At 46.8% G+C, this 16,035-nt stretch overlaps 1 protein-coding gene across 1 annotated transcript in view; it reads left to right on the top strand.

Moving 5' to 3' along the window:
- LOC144762428 (cytochrome P450 2K1-like) overlaps window positions 1-16,035 on the top strand; it is a 618,298-nt gene that overhangs the window by 384,332 nt on the left and 217,931 nt on the right. Inside the window, exon 6 of the mRNA XM_078647610.1 lies at window positions 10,651-10,792. Within this exon, the coding sequence (XP_078503736.1) occupies window positions 10,651-10,792 (142 nt within the window). The remainder of the gene's footprint in view (window positions 1-10,650; window positions 10,793-16,035) is intronic.

The following is a 16,035-nucleotide window of genomic DNA, read 5'->3' as shown; positions in this document are numbered from 1 at the left end:
AACATTCCAAACAGTCCGTAGCGGCCGCCATCTTGTCTCTCGGTAGGATCGAGAGACAAGCGGAGGCCAAACCGAAGGGGCAAATGACCATAAGGGGGCATAGTAGATCCTCCCTGACCGTTTAGGTTTGATGTGGAGGTTTTAAAAGGGCCCCGCGGGGCAAAAAAAAAAAACAATAATAATAATCGAACAGCTGAATGGATTTGCACGAAACTTGGCAAAATTGTAGGGACTGGTAGCCCGATGTGCCTTTGCTAGATCTCAATATATGTGCTCCAGTGGATTTTGAGAAATTAACGTTCAAAAAAAGATATATATCTGTAACAGCGCACCGCTTCGCGTACTTTTCGCGTTACGGAGCTTTGCGAAGCGAAGCTGATTGGCTCTCCGGTGTCTGTAAACATTCCAAACAGTCCGTAGCGGCCGCCATCTTGTCTCTCGGTAGGATCGAACAGCTGAATGGATTTGCACGAAACTTGGCAAAATTGTAGGGACTGGTAGCCCGATGTGCCTTTGCTAGGTCTCAATATATGTGCTTCAGTGCATTTTGAGAAATTAACGTTCAAAAACAAGATATATATCTGTAACAGCGCTCCGCTTCGCGGAGATAAAATTATGTGTGTATTACCTAGCTGTTGCTAACACCAGTTAGCGACGGCTAGTAGAAGATAGCGACCATCTTGGGCCCCACTTTGCATGTGAGTGATATTTATCACTAATGACATGCAAAGTGGGCATGCCAAGATGTTAGCGACTGGAAACAGTCGCTAACATCGCTATCTCCTATTATCAACTTTTGGAAATATTCGAGATAAGCGCGAATATCTCCAAAAGCTACCACCTGCCCTGAGCAGTTCTTAGCCATGTTATCCAATGGGAGGTGGATAACATGGCTAAGAGCATTAGCTCGGTAATGCATGAATATCGCTGAGTTTTCAGCGATATTAATGCATTGCGGTCGTTTTTTATCGTATTTGCGATAAACCTTGATAATAGCAAGGTTTATCTGCGATAATTTCTGACGGTAAAAAAATCGTTGCTAAGCATCGTTAGGCATAAATATCGCTTAACTTTGGTAATATGCCCCAACGTCTGTTAACGTTCGATTCGAAGGAAATCAGGAAGTGTTGAAAAACATTGTCTGCGCCATCTTGTCTTTTTTCAAATGCCACACTTTTGTCGTGCACGGCAGCCATTTTAGATGCCTTGACCAGACCCACTCTGTGCACGCTGTCGATCCTTAGCATGGCTCCCCACCCTCGCAAGCATCTCCCCCAGGCAGTGGTCACCCCCGCTCTCTGTCTTATGCATGGGTAATAAACCTCCCCCCATCTGCGCTGCTCTTCCCTGAGAATCACACCCTGTGCCCGCCCGACACCTCCCTTTCGCCCTATTCACTACCGCACCCTCTGACACTCCTTTTCCTCTGTGTCCGATTGTCCAGGCTGGTCCTAGGGTATCAGCTAGCCCTGCAGATGTAGTTTATGGCCACAGCTGTAAAGGATCACCCCTCTTCAAAGGAGTTATAGTAGATCAAGGCCCACACTCGATGAGATCCGTCACAGCAGAAGCGTTGCTATTATCTGAAAACCATCCTGTATTGTGATTGGGGAGGGGACCGAGCCTGAAGCGGAAGATTCCAGGGATGACTCTTTGTACATCAAAGTTTTTACAATTATGTGTCACATTAAAAATATATAGCACTCCGACAAAGTAGTAAGATTATAAAACTTTAATAATTTATAAATATATACAAGAAAACAAAAATAGTAATAACATATAAACATTTTTAGGGAAAAACAACGAAGTAGCGGTCGGCTGTGCGAATAGTCCCAACGCAGCACAACGTCCAGATTTCCGGCGTGGGGCGTCGCGGGGGGTGGGTCATCAGTAGCAAACTGTTGTGCGAATAGTTCCAAGGCAGCAGAACGCGCTGAAATCTAGATGACACGAAAGTGATGTCTAGTAAGTTGCCACCCAGCAAATAACGGCGTGGGGCGTTGCGGGGGGTGGGTCATCAGTAGCAAACTGTTGTGCGAATAGTTCCAAGGCAGCAGAACGATGGCACCAAGGTGATGTCCAGTAAGTTGCCGCACTGGTTTTGGTATCCTACAATGCTGCTCCGAATAACGGCGTGGGGCGCCCCGGGGGAGGCGGCGTGAACGGGCCTCTCCAGGTGGAGTGTCATCTGTTGTAGTGGGGCGCCCCTTTACCGTTTCAGTTGCCATTCCGTCCGTTTTTGGTCCACTGTGTCAAAAGCCGCAATTCAGCTGAGTTGCGCCCACTCTTGCGGTGCAGCGATAGGCGGCTGTCACAGGACTCTCAAAATGGCGGCAGGCTGTTTCCTTTTTGGGCCTGGTCCACTGAAATGGCCCTGGGACACCTTGGAAATCGGACGCTTGTCTGCTAGGTCTTGGACCCCATTCTCGAAAGCGTCCCCTCCGCCTTGAGAATTCATCAAAAGTTTTGGGGGCCCGACTCCTGCAGGCTTCTGGTGGGGAGCGGCTGCCATGATTGCTCGCGGAACGACCACGACTGAGCTACGAGATGGTGGTGCTCTCATGCTGACGCCAGCTTCAGTCTGAAACATCCAGAAACAAGGTGGGGCTTTCATCGTTTGGGAAAAAAAAAAGTTTTCATCCAATGAAAAGTGTTGTTTTTAGGTCATATGATCAAGCCTTCCATCATTAGGAAACCAAAAGTAAAATGAACCAATGAAAAGTTTTATAAACAAGTCACATGACCTGTTATGCGGCATAGGGTATAAAATGCGGAGAAAATACGTTGGCACGTGAGGCGGCGTCAGTAGCGGACCGATGTGCGAATAGGCCGAAGGCAATACAACGCGCCAAGATCCGGATGGCACCGAAGTGGTGTCATAGTTGAGAGTTCTGAGCAGCGGTTGTAACACTGTCTGAAGCTTATTTGCAGCTGCTGCAGCTTCACTACGCGCCAAGATCCGGATGGCACCGAGGTGGTGTCTAGAAAGGTGCACTGGTGTGGCCATCCTACAATGCTGAAAGTCGGCGTGGGGCGCCCCGTTGGCCTGTGAGTTTGCGTCAGTAGCGGACCGATGTGCGAATAGGCCGAAGGCAGCACAACGCGCCAAGATCCCGGATGGCACCGAGGTGGTGTCTAGTAAGTTGCCGCACTGGTGTGGCCATCCAACAATGCTGAAAGTCGGCGTGGGGCGCCCCGTTGGCCTGTGAGTTTGCGTCAGTAGCGGACCGATGTGCGAATAGGCCAAAGGCAGCACAACGCGCCAAGATCCGGATGGCACCGAGGTGGTGTCTAGTAAGTTGCCGCACTGGTGTGGCCATCCTACAATGCTGAAAGTCGGCGTGGGGCGCCCCGTTGGCCTGTGAGATGGCGTCAGTAGCGGACCGATGTGTGAATGGGGCCGAAGGCAGCGCAACAATATTTTCGGAATAGAAGACACCACTAGGCGCTGAGATGCCAAGATCCGGATGGCACCGAGGTGGTGTGTAGCAAGTTGCCGCACTGGTGTGGCCATCCTACAATGCCGAAAGTTGGCGTGGGGCGCCCCGTTGGCCTGTGAGTTTGCGTCAGTAGCGGACCGATGTGCGAATAGGCCGAAGGCAGCACAACGCGCCAAGATCCGGATGGCACCGAGGTGGTGTCTAGTAAGTTGTCGCACTTCTGTGGCCATCCTACAATGTTGAAAGTCGGCGTGGGGCGCCCCGTTGGCCTGTGAGATGGCGTCAGTAGCGGACCGATGTGCGAATGGGGCCAAAGGCAGCGCAACAATATTTTCTGATTTGAAGACACCACAAGGCGCTGAGATGCCAAGATCCGGATGGCACCGAGGTGGTATCTAGCAAGTTGTGGCACTGGTGTGGCCATCCTACAATGGTAAAAGTCGGCGTGGGGCACCCTGTTGGCCTGTGAGATGGTGTCAGTAGCGGACTGATGTGCGAATGGGGCCAAAGGCAGCGCAACAATATTTTCTACAATATTTTCGGAGTAGAAGACACCACAAGGCGCTGAGATGCCAAGATCCGGATGGCACCGAGGTGATGTCTAAGTTGCGGACCGATGTGCGAATGGGGCCAAAGGCAGCGCAACAATATTTTCTGAAGAGAATACACCACAAGGCGCTGAGATGCCAAGATCCGGATGGCACCGAGGTGATGTCTAAGTTGCGGACCGATGTGCGAATGGGGCCAAAGGCAGCGTAACAATATTTTCTGTATGGAAGATACCAGTAGGCGTTGAGATGCCAAGATTCGGATGGCACCGAGGTGATGTCTAGCAAGTTGCTGTACTGGTGTGGTCATCCTACAATGCTGAAACTCGGCGTGGGTCGCCCCATTAGCCTGTGAGATGGCGTCAGTAGCGGACCGATGTGCGAATAGGCCGAAGGCAGCACAACGCGCCAAGATCCGGATGTCACCGTGGTGGTTTCATAGTTGAGAGGCACTTCATCTGCAGTGGGGCGCCGAGATCCGGATGGCACCGAGGTGATGTCTAGCAAGTTGCTGTACTGGTGTGGCTATCCTACAATGCTGATAGTCGGCGTGGGGCGCCCCGTTGGCCTGTGAGATGGCGTCAGTAGCGGACCGATGTGCGAATGGGGCCAAAGGCAGCGCAACAATATATTCTGAATTGAAGACACCACAAGGCGCTGAGATGCCAAGTTCCAGATGGCACCGAGGTGGTGTCTAGCAAGTTGTGGCACTGGTGTGGCCATCCTACAATGGTAAAAGTCGGCGTGGGGCACCCTGTTGGCCTGTGAGATGGTGTCAGTAGCGGACTGATGTGCGAATGGGGCCAAAGGCAGCGCAACAATATTTTCTGACTGACACCACAAGGCGCTGAGATGCCAAGATCCGGATGGCACCGAGGTGATGTCTAAGTTGCGGACCGATGTGCGAATGGGGCCAAAGGCAGCGCAACAATATTTTCTGAAGAGAAGACACCAAAAGGCGCTGACATTCCAAGATCTGGATGGCACCGAGGTGGTGTCTAGCAAGCTATGCAGTTGAGTTGTGTGCGCACTTGCGGCGAATAGGTCGAAGGCAGCATAACAATGTTTTCTGAATAGAAGACACCACAAGGCGTTGAGATTCGGTTACCACCGGGGTGATGTCTAGCAAGTTGCCGCACTGGTGTGGCCATCCTACAATACTGCTCCGAATAACGGCGTGGGGTGCCCGAAGGGGGGGGGGGAGGAGCCGGCGTGAATGGGCCTTCCTAGGTGGAGGCTCGTCTGCTGTAGTGGGGCGCCCCTTTACCGTTTCAGTTGCCATTCAGCTGAGTTTCGGCTGCTGTTGATGCTACAGCGACAGGCGGCTGCAAGAGGACTCTCAAAATGGCGGCCTGTTCTTTGGATTTGGGCCTGGTCCACTAAAATGGCCCTGGGACACCTTAGAACTCGGACGCTCGATTTTTTTTTTCCTTTCCTGTACATGCAAAAAAAGGTAAATGCCCGGTACGTTACACGCTTCATCTGCCACGATGAACTCTCCAGAGGAACCGAAAAAATATATAGTTGTGGTAACTATACCATGCATCGTCATATGGAGAGGTGGCACCAATTAATTATAGTGCTGCATAAAAGAGAGATTTGGAGGAGAACCCCTGACCTGCTAGTACATTCATCAAAGAAGTGGCACTGAGAGCTTCAGAGGCAAGGGAAACGGTCCCAAATATTTAGAAGAACTTTGGAAAGATTAAAATGACATGTTTAGATTGTGGTAAATTAATTTCATGTGGACAGATGAGTGTTACTCTAATAAATACAGCATATGAACATCATCATAGTCGATGGTTGGTAGAGACATTTTGACTATATCCTGGACCTGCCCGTCCTCGCCCAAAATGGCGCCGGAATAAATGGGACTCGTAACTCCTTGTTGTGTACTGGTTGCAGAACCTTGAAATCACGAGATACGTATGCAGTTTTGAAGCACATGGCGGGCGGGGACGAGAATTGATTGAATATTTCGACATCCCTATTGATATTAAGTTCTGATGTGTTATTGATTACTGTACTGTTGAAAGTTCGAATTAACGTCACCCATGGTACTTGCCCGCAAATGTATATCTAGATAATTTTATTGTAACTGGCCCTGTCGTATTTTAATTATAATATGTACGTCCACCGATTCCGTAACTGTTAGACACCTTAGTTCTTGCAACCTAATGGCCCGCCCGTTACGTTCCTCTACAGTGTAAATGTCTATTCATCATATACGATTACAGTTTGCTCCGTGGCAGGCCCACGTGGTTATAGGCTCGTATTTGTATAATGAAATTTTCACAATAAAGGTTTTTAAAAGAAAACATGGTAGTAGTATATACATAGGTAAAGTTTTTAATAATAGTCACTGTTTTAGAATCATTAAAAGGCAAGTGAAATAAAGCAGACCAATTACATGAAGGGTAAAAGGTATAATACGAAGGAATGCAGTAAAGATAAATGGTCAAGGGCTGTTGTGTTTTCTATTCCTGCAACATAAAGTGATCGATAAGAATCTCATATTCAGGCGTATCGGCGACTAAGACAGCAGGTCGACCCTCTTTTGCTCAACGGCTCCGTCATGGGACGAAGAAACGCTCTTTTTCTCGAAAAAAGAATATATTTTACTTGCAGGACAGTTGTAAAATTTCCGGGAAAGTACATTAGCCTGGAACATTATAACATATATTTAAGAAAAAATAATGTTCGGAAGTAATGAAAAGCGTAATTTTTCGGTGATATGACCAAGCCTTTCATCATTACAATAAGAAAAGTAAAATGAACCAATGAAAAGTTTTATTGACAAGTCACATGACTTGTTATGCTTACGTTACGCGCTGCGCGCCCCGGATGACTTCCGGATGCGCTAACGCGGCGCGTTATATGACGCATTACGCGACAACGCAGGTCCAGAATATAGTCAAAATGTCTCCACCAACCAGCGGTCGGAACACAACCCCTTTCAGCAGGCTAAATAGTTCTGTTAAATGACAACAGAAGGGACAGGCAACAAGAACCATCAGTCAAAGAGGGGAGGGCTAGTTCTTCTCTACCGGGTTACATTGGGGCGCTACCGGAACTGATCGAATTGGTAGGCTACAGTGTTTCTGGATGTTTCAGACTGAAGCTGGGGTTAGCATGAGAGCAGCACCATTTCGTAGCTCCGTTGTGGCCATTCCGCAACCAATCATGGCAGCCGCTCTTTATCGTTATTTTGGGCGGGGTGGGTGGCGGAGCCGAGCTGTTTTGCAGCCATCATTGTGTGGAGTTCAGTTCATCTCACTAGTTTTGTATTTGTCATGAGGGGTTGTTCCTAATGTTTCTATTTTAGCGAGGTCAAAAAGAGATCCCATTAGTGGCCTACTGATTTTACTCGATTCCTTTTCTTTTTTTTTACACGATTTTTCGTTATCTGCAAAGACTAAACAGAGTATTGCGACTCTGTGTTTGTTTGTAAATAGAGAATGAACCAAAGAGAACTAATTCTAAAACAGTAAATACTTGGATAACAATCAATCAAATGGAGAGAGAAGCAGGCACGACGGATTACAACGGGGGCAAAGGCCTGCGTTAACTACCTTTCACTATCTGCAAAGAGAGAGTGCTCCTAATAGAAATGAGGGGGGGGGGCACCATTCAAAGCAGATCAGTGTGCATAAACACGAAAATGTTTTCACTTACCACGTACTTGACATTCGACAGCTTATGATATTTGCTATTAAAAAACCATTGAAATTCACTGAAAAAACCATAGGTTATAGACCATATATAGTTAGGAATTAGCATTTACAAAACCTTGAAAATTCACTGAAAAAACCATAGGTTATAGACCATATATAGTTAGGAATTAGCATTTAAAAAACCTTATTTTACTCACACAAAACCATTGAAATTCCATATATAGTTAGTTGCACTAACTATATATCGCGCACCCGCAATCCACTGCTGATCATGTCACATATTACATCATTCATGACATGGTCAGTGACATCACTGATGACATCACTGATGACATCTCAAATGACATCACTGATGACATCACTGATGACATCTCAAATGACATCACTGATGACATCACTGATGACATCTCATTTGACATTACTGATCACATCACTGATGACATCATTCATGTGATAATACGATGAACCTCTTCAGACTCTAATATAACCTTAGATACACTCAGTGTAAACAGACACTCACAGACTGTCACTCATCCATGGAGTTACTCACACACCTAGTCAGTCATGCAAAGAATCAATCACACCTCCATTTCCTCAACTATACAGTTATACACACCTTACTTATTCAAACATATACTAACACATATTTACTCTATTATACAATCCCTGATACAAGTTCACAGTGATCCATACAGCCACTCACACATTCACTGGCTCTTATGCACAGTTATTTATATATGTCAACTCTCACATGTACTGTGTTTTACATATGTACTTACTTTGACATGCAGCACTGAGATATCCATTCACTCACCAATACACTCATGCACACAGTCAACCGCCCATACAGCTGTTTCCACATGCACTTTTGAACCCATACATCTAGTGAATCAACTGCTCACACATCTATGCACAGAGTCATACACCTCCCAGCCACCCACACACACACTCAGTCTCCCATACAAATACTTGGGCAACCAATCAATAACCCATATAGTTACTCATATAGCTACTGATCAACACATGCAGCAGTTTACAGAACAACAGACATAATGATGCACAAATTAAGACAGTTTAGTCACTAACCCATGCACTCAGTGAGACACATTTAATCACTCACTCATACATTCAGTCATGCACCTACTAAATCCTTTGTCCAGACACTTATACTTCCACTCATTCTTCAATATGTAAGACACATTTTAACTTTACAGAAACATACAGTCACTGGATGTTGTCATCAGTGATGTCATCAGTGATGTCATTTGAGATGTCATCAGTGATGTCATCAGTGATGTCACTGACCATGTCATGAATGATGTAATATGTGACATGATCAGCAGTGGATTGCGGGTGCGCGATATATAGTTAGTGCAACTAACTATATATGGAATTTCAATGGTTTTGTGTGAGTAAAATAAGGTTTTTTAAATGCTAATTCCTAACTATATATGGTCTATAACCTATGTTTTTTTCAGTGAATATGATATATATATACACACACACAAATACATATATAGACATACAAATACCCGTATATGCACGTGCACATATTTAGTATTTTTAACAATGCGTATATATACCTACATATACTTACAATGTTTTAACATAACAAAAACGCATACATTGTTTTGATGGTATATGTATACATTTGCATAGGGGATTGCCCGTTAGTAAGTACTCAATGAGAGGACCAGGGGTTCACTGTGAGGTATGACAAGGGTATGATTGGGTGACACAGTGCTTGTGGGAGTGGGGGTTTTCCCTTAGATATTGGAGCTGAGACTGGCCTTGAATTTGTGTATGAGAGCACGGGTGAGTCAGAGCTGTAGGAGGGCATGTTCAAAAACTTGCTGAGAAGAAGGAGTTTCAGTGTCGCCTTGAAGTTGCGGAAGGAGTAATTGTCGAGTAGATCTTGAGGTTGTGTGTTTCAAATTCTTGGGTCATTTTCTGAGAAGGAGGAGGCGCACAATTTCTTGAATTTGGGCAGAATCAGAATGAGGCTGTTAGAGGTTCCTAAAGATCTATTTTGTCCAGCTTTTGAAAGCTTGTTAGTGAGTTAGGTTGGATTATTTGTGTGATGACCTTTGTGAGTTATGCATGCAGGTTTTAATATATATCTTGCCTCTATTGGGAGCCAGTTTAGCCGCCTTAGTGTGGGGGTTATGTGATCATGTCACCTCTCCCCCCAATATTAGCCTGGCTGAGGCATGGAGCATTGCTTTCAAAGGAGCTAAGTATGATTTTGGGGCGCCCGTGAGCATTGCATTTCCATAATCCAACTCGGGTAGGAGGTGGGCTTGCACCACAGCCTTTAGGTCATCACTGGGTATAAAGGGTTTGAATTTCTTTAGGAGTTTCAGCGAGTAGCTGCCACTTTTAGCCTAGGGGTTGATATGTTCCTTTATGATTGAGTGACTGTCGAGTGTGATGCCCAGGGATTTGACAGAGTTAGAGATGGACAGTTTGGAGTGAGCAAAGTGTTTGCCCCAGAATACAAGTGATCTAAGTGATAGTTACATAACTTCATAATTCTTGGTACCTAGACACCAAATTCTTCAGATTTCAAAAAATTAATTGATGCTTTACAATCTTACCTTGAAACCATTGGAATTACATCCTTCATCAGCTCTTGAAAAGAGAAAGGACCGCTGGGAACAGGACCTGTGCATATAGCATGACATTCCAGATCTACTGCATATACCAACCTTTAATAGTCTGGGAAATAGGTGGGCTAGGACCAAACTTCCTCACCGCAGGCGGCTGCACTACATTTACATATCAATTAGAAAATTGGATACAATTGACTTGAAATGATCGTATTAGTAACAATAAAACAACAGCCATCACGCACGTATATTGCTGTGACTAGAAATTGTTTACACATTAAGAGAACTAGTTTCATCTGTTGTAGGAAGATGTCACCACCAGGAATTGCTTGTGTCTAATAAATATATAACAACTTAACAAGTACTCTTCCCTTCCTAGGAAAAGTCTAACCCGAACACATACTTCCATGACAAGAACCTAAGATGCGTTGTGAGAAATCTGTTTGTAGCTGGAATGGAGACCACTTCCACATCTCTTCGTTGGGGGATGTTACTCATGATGAAATACCCTGATATTCAAAGTAAGGAATTTAAAATGTAATACTGACTTTGTCCTCACCTTTTTTGAACTAGTGTGTACACAAAAATTGGCTAATTGCTTCTGTTTTTCAGGTTTCGCCTGCACAGCGCTTGCGTTGTGCTTGTCAGATCTATTGCATTTATTATATCTTGAAAGGGGCTTACATCCCGGCCTAACCTTTCATTGGTTTATGTGCTGACCACTTAGAGTCCCTATGTTTCTATTGCCTGTAGCATTTTATTTCCTGGTGTTCCTCGGTGTGTTTTTCTTATTAATGTCCCATGCCACATGTACCGTATTTCTTCGTGTTTGTGGATTTTTTTTATGTTTGGCTCTGTGCTTCTTTACATAATCTCCCCAGGCACACATTTTAATTGTGGTTGTTTAGTTTCCCATGCACAGCGTTGTTTGTTAGAGCAAATTGACATAGCGCGATTCACAAGCACCAATTCTATCTCCTATGGAAACATTCCAGGCACAAGACATTAAGTGAAAGTGATTTTCCCAGAATCTCAAGATGTTGAGCATCCTGCCAAGACTGTAAACCTGTTCCTCAGTTTCAGGGGTGGCCGCTCTGTCCCTTACACTACATTCCCGGCTATCAGCATACAAGATGGCTGGCACTCCTTTGGAATGTACAATTAAATTGCATTCTCATTATGCGTTCCAAAGCTGCACTCGCCAGCTTGTTTTTATGCAATTACCTCATATGGAGTGAAGCTAGCTGTGCTGTACTTCACCCCTACCAACGTCGCACAGTTTGCAGAAGCTGTTCTACCTTGCACTGCCTTGCCACAGCAGTGATGCTTTTACTCTCTCTTCAGCAGTCAGCTGTAAGCAATGCTGTGTCTTGGTCACCAGTCACTTTTGTAATGGGAAGCTAAACGGAAGCTGAACTGTGTTCTGTCGACACCTTCCATATTGGTGACGCAGGCATAGAAAGCTGACAATTAGGTGCACATCCCAACCACCTTCATACAAACTACCCCAACATCGCGGGGCTTTGTTCATAAACATGTATCCCAATCCAACCTCATTATGCTCAATGTGTAGGCGTCAGAAACACTAAACACGCGGCTGGCCCGTTTCCACCCATGCCAAAAACATATAATTTAAGACTGACCGAAATGCCATACCTCCCACCTCTGCCCAGTGCTGCCATCAAGACTGGCTGGTGTCTGCTACGAGTGGCCAGGTCGGCAGGGAGGTGGGGGTGCATAGGGGTCTTGAAGAGGGAGACAAAACTAAAAATAAATATAATTTTTTGTATTAAACTCATCTTCAATTGGTCGCTTCCAGCTTCGTACTTCTCTGCTCCTCTAATTCAGGCACAAGCTCCCAGCCTGCCCTGAGGTCAATCCTGCAGTTGCTCTTGCATGAGAGCAGCTGCAGGATTGGCCTGAGACCGCTTGATTAGCGCTCCATAACAGACTGGGAGTCTATGTCTGCTTTCTCCAACCCCAGCAACGCAGTTGGGGTTGGAGAGAGCTTCACTGAGCATGAGGGTTTGGCCGGCATGAGACGGGAGCCAAACTGGCATGCACAGTGAAGGAAGTGCACTACCACTCCCCTATGTTCAGTCACCCCTCCAGGCCCCGCCCCTAAGACTCAGCAGGAAAGCTCCTCATCGTGCTTCAACATCCTGCGCATGCTACGTAAGATCTTCCAGTGGATCCCCACCGAAACCAGGAAGACGGTCACCCAGGCCCTCGTCACCAGCCGACTGGACTACGGCAACTCCCTCTACGCCGGAACCACTGCCAGACTCCAGAAGAGACTCCAGCGAATCCAGAACGCCTCAGCAAGACTCGTCCTGGACATCCCCCGACACAGCCACATCTCCGTAACACCTGAGAGACCTGCACTGGCTCCCGGTCAACAAGAGAATCACGTTCCGACTCCTCACCCACGCACACAAAGCCCTACACAACAAAGGCCCAGGATACCTCAACAGCCGCCTCAACTTCTACACTCCCACGCGCCAGCTTCGATCAACGAACCACGCCCTCGCCGCCGTCCCCCGAATCCGAAGAGCCACCACAGGAGGAAGATCCTTCTCCTACCTCGCCGCCAAGACGTGGAACTCCCTCCCGACCCACCTCCGCCTGACCCAAGACCACCTCGCCTTCAGGAAGCAGCTCAAGACCTGGCTGTTCGAGCAGTAGCGGACCCCCCCCCCTCCCCAAGCGCCTTGAGACCCTCCGGGTGAGTAGCACGCTATATAAATGCTGTGATTGATTGATTGAGAAATGAAATGAGTGTCATTTTATATTTTCTTTCCTGACGTTTTTGGGAGATCAACGCAATTCCGCCATTGTGGAGGAGCCGCCGCTAGCTGCCATCCGACCCCTATCAAGACACCAGCCACCACAAACACAGAAATGAGCTTATCTCATGCCCAGTCACACTTGCGCCTGAACCTAATCTCAAGCACTGACCAGAGAGCAAACAGGGCTCTCCAACCGGCAGAGTGTAAGCACTACTTTCATGCATATGCATCCAGCATAAGTTGGCAGATTTGCAAATCAAATTGCTACCTAATGACACCTGGCAAAGCAAACACTTTAAATAGATCACAGGGTGGGATCCTAGAAGTACTATAAACGTTTTGGGAAAATATAGCGCACAAATGGGATCAATTATTGTGAGTTCTATTATGCATCTTATTCTGGAAAATTCATTCACCAAAATTAGCTCTACGTTTCTTTGCACACTACAAAAAGTTGATGATCACAATACATGTCGTAGTCATTCAGAGCAATAACAACTCAAATACAAAAGTGCCATAATTTAAGTATGTGGCTATAATTAAGACACTTAAGTCCCTCAGCGGCGATCAGTGAGGCAGCGGCAGCTGCAGGAGCGGAAGCTATTCTCTCTAGGATCCTTTGGGCTCAGCTGCGGTGGTTTGCCTTCCCTGCGGCTCCCAGTGGCGGCGGCTCCCTGTTTGTGTCGGCCAGCCAGTGATTCTTGGCGTTCTGGGACGCCTGCATCCTTTCTGGGCTGGGTCTCGATCCTGTGCTCGCGGCGGCGGTGGCAGGTGAGCTTCAGAATATTTTGGAGAAAGAAAGGAGATACCAAGGAGCGGCTGTTAGTCTTGCGGTGTCTGGGAAAGAAAAATACATAGGAGGGAAAGAAACTCCTTTTCCTCTGTACTGTTCTAAACTGCTAGACACTGCTAAACACTGAAAAAGACACTGCAACAACTATAACGCAGAAAAGGGAGCAATTGTTATATTGCTTAAAAACATCATTGAGCTGGTTTTTTGCTCTTTGTGCTAAGGACTTCAATAGCCATAATCCCCGGCTTTTCAGTGGAAAGTGACTACTAGTGCCGCTCGTAGGCTAAGTCTTTGTTTGAGCTGTTGTCTCTGCACCGGGGGGGCTCTGTGACAGTACCAACAGGAGGAGGAGAACAGGGACTCGGGACTGCGAGGTCCAGCGGGCCTTGCAACAACATCATTGGCCGCAGCTGGGGCCTCTTCCCGAGCCCGCCCACTGACCCTACATCACGTTACATCACGCCTCGCGGCCCCCGCTTTGCGGGCGCCGCTCGTAGGCTAAGTCTTTGTTTGAACTGTTGTCTCTGCACCGGAGGGCTCTGTGACAATACCGGAATCGCTGCTAATCGGGGGAGCTTGAACCGCGATCAACAGGAGGAGGAGAACAGGGACTCGGGACTACGAGGTCCAGCGGGCCTTGCAACAACATCATTGGCCGCAGCTGGGGCCTCTTCCCGAGCCCGCCCATTATCTATTTAAGACTCGGCCACTTACGCGCACGCGGGACGCGTGCAGGCGGCGCCGGGCGTGACCGGTCTTGACCAGACCGGGCCCCCCCTCTTGCATTTGGCCTATTTTAAACCCATGTCTGCTAAACCGGTACCTCATGGCTGGACGCAAAACTAGGAGTAAGACCGCGCTAGCTGGAGGTTCTACAGTTGGAGGTATGGAAAAATTTCTCATTAGAGTCAACTCTATCACCGACACTGAAATCACTGCCCTTAAAAAACGCATGTCTCAAGAACTATCGGCTATTAGGAGATCCTCCCTGGGAACAATCGCTAATGCTAAAATGCCAGAAAGGCCCATTTTTATTGATACCTCTGATGTGGCTGCCCAAGCTACTATTCCGGAAGTTGATGAACACGCTGCACAGGACTCGGACGCTTTGGTACATGAAATTCTCCCCGACATTGAGTTAGTCCTTGATAATCATATATCCAACATATCTGATCATGATGACACTGTCATTAGTATTATGTCACAGGGGGTTAAAGAAGGAGCGACCTCAAAACGTAGGAGGGCTTACAATAAGAAAGCCGGAAATAAGTCAAAATCAGCGAGGTTACAACATAATATCACCTCCCCAAAATCCCCAATCAATTTAACTCAATCCATGCTTAGCAATGATGTATTAATTAAAAGTTTGGGTGCCTTATTTAAATCGATCTTATTCCCTCTAGAAGCAAAAATGGAACGAATAGAACTCAGACTGTCAAATATAGAGAAAGTCACAGCGGCTATATTAGCCAACTCCAACCCGCCCCGTAACCTGAGTATGACGCCCAATTCAATTCCTATCCCTGGACCCCCAATGGTGGGGGCTACTGCCCAACTAGATAATGATGCCCAAAAACTAACCTGCCCTCCCATAGGCCGTCAGGACGCTAACCCGGTAAATAATGTACCCCTTCAGCAATTACTAGGGCCTCAATCGAGTCAATCAAGTAACATTGAAGCTAATGGGTTAGCTGATGATGGTCAAACAGGCCCCTCAGTTAAAGAGCTTAGAGTCCCTAGACCTCGTTTGCCAGATCTCCCACCGGAAGCAAACCGCTTTATGGTAGTTTTAGCGGGAGCCCCTACCTTAGAAGCCGGGGAAGTTGAAACCTTTCATGCCCTAAAAAGCAAGGTTGTTAGATGGCTCAATTGGAATAGACCGTTGCCGGCCCACCTTCACAATGAAATTATAATGGTAAGAAGGGTGCCTTGGCTGGGCAAAACTATTAAGACCATAAATGGGGATTGCATAACGGTTAATTTTAGAGACCCTAGAACGGTTTTGCATATTTGTGCGGGTTTTAATAGATCTTTTGATTCCACCATCCAGACCCTCCCGGTGTCCTTCTTTTTTCCACCAGATTATCAGAACCATGGTAGAGGCAGAGATGAGTGGATTGAGCGGAGGGGTAGACAAAGAAGATTCGAAGTAAGACCGACTATCCCGTCCAGGAATGCTCCC

The sequence above is a fragment of the Lissotriton helveticus genome, chromosome 6 (genome assembly GCF_964261635.1).
Source record: "Lissotriton helveticus chromosome 6, aLisHel1.1, whole genome shotgun sequence".
Classification (NCBI taxonomy): Eukaryota; Metazoa; Chordata; class Amphibia; order Caudata; family Salamandridae; genus Lissotriton; species Lissotriton helveticus.
Note: the sequence above shows the minus strand (reverse complement) of the source record. Positions and strands in the feature narration are given on the sequence as shown.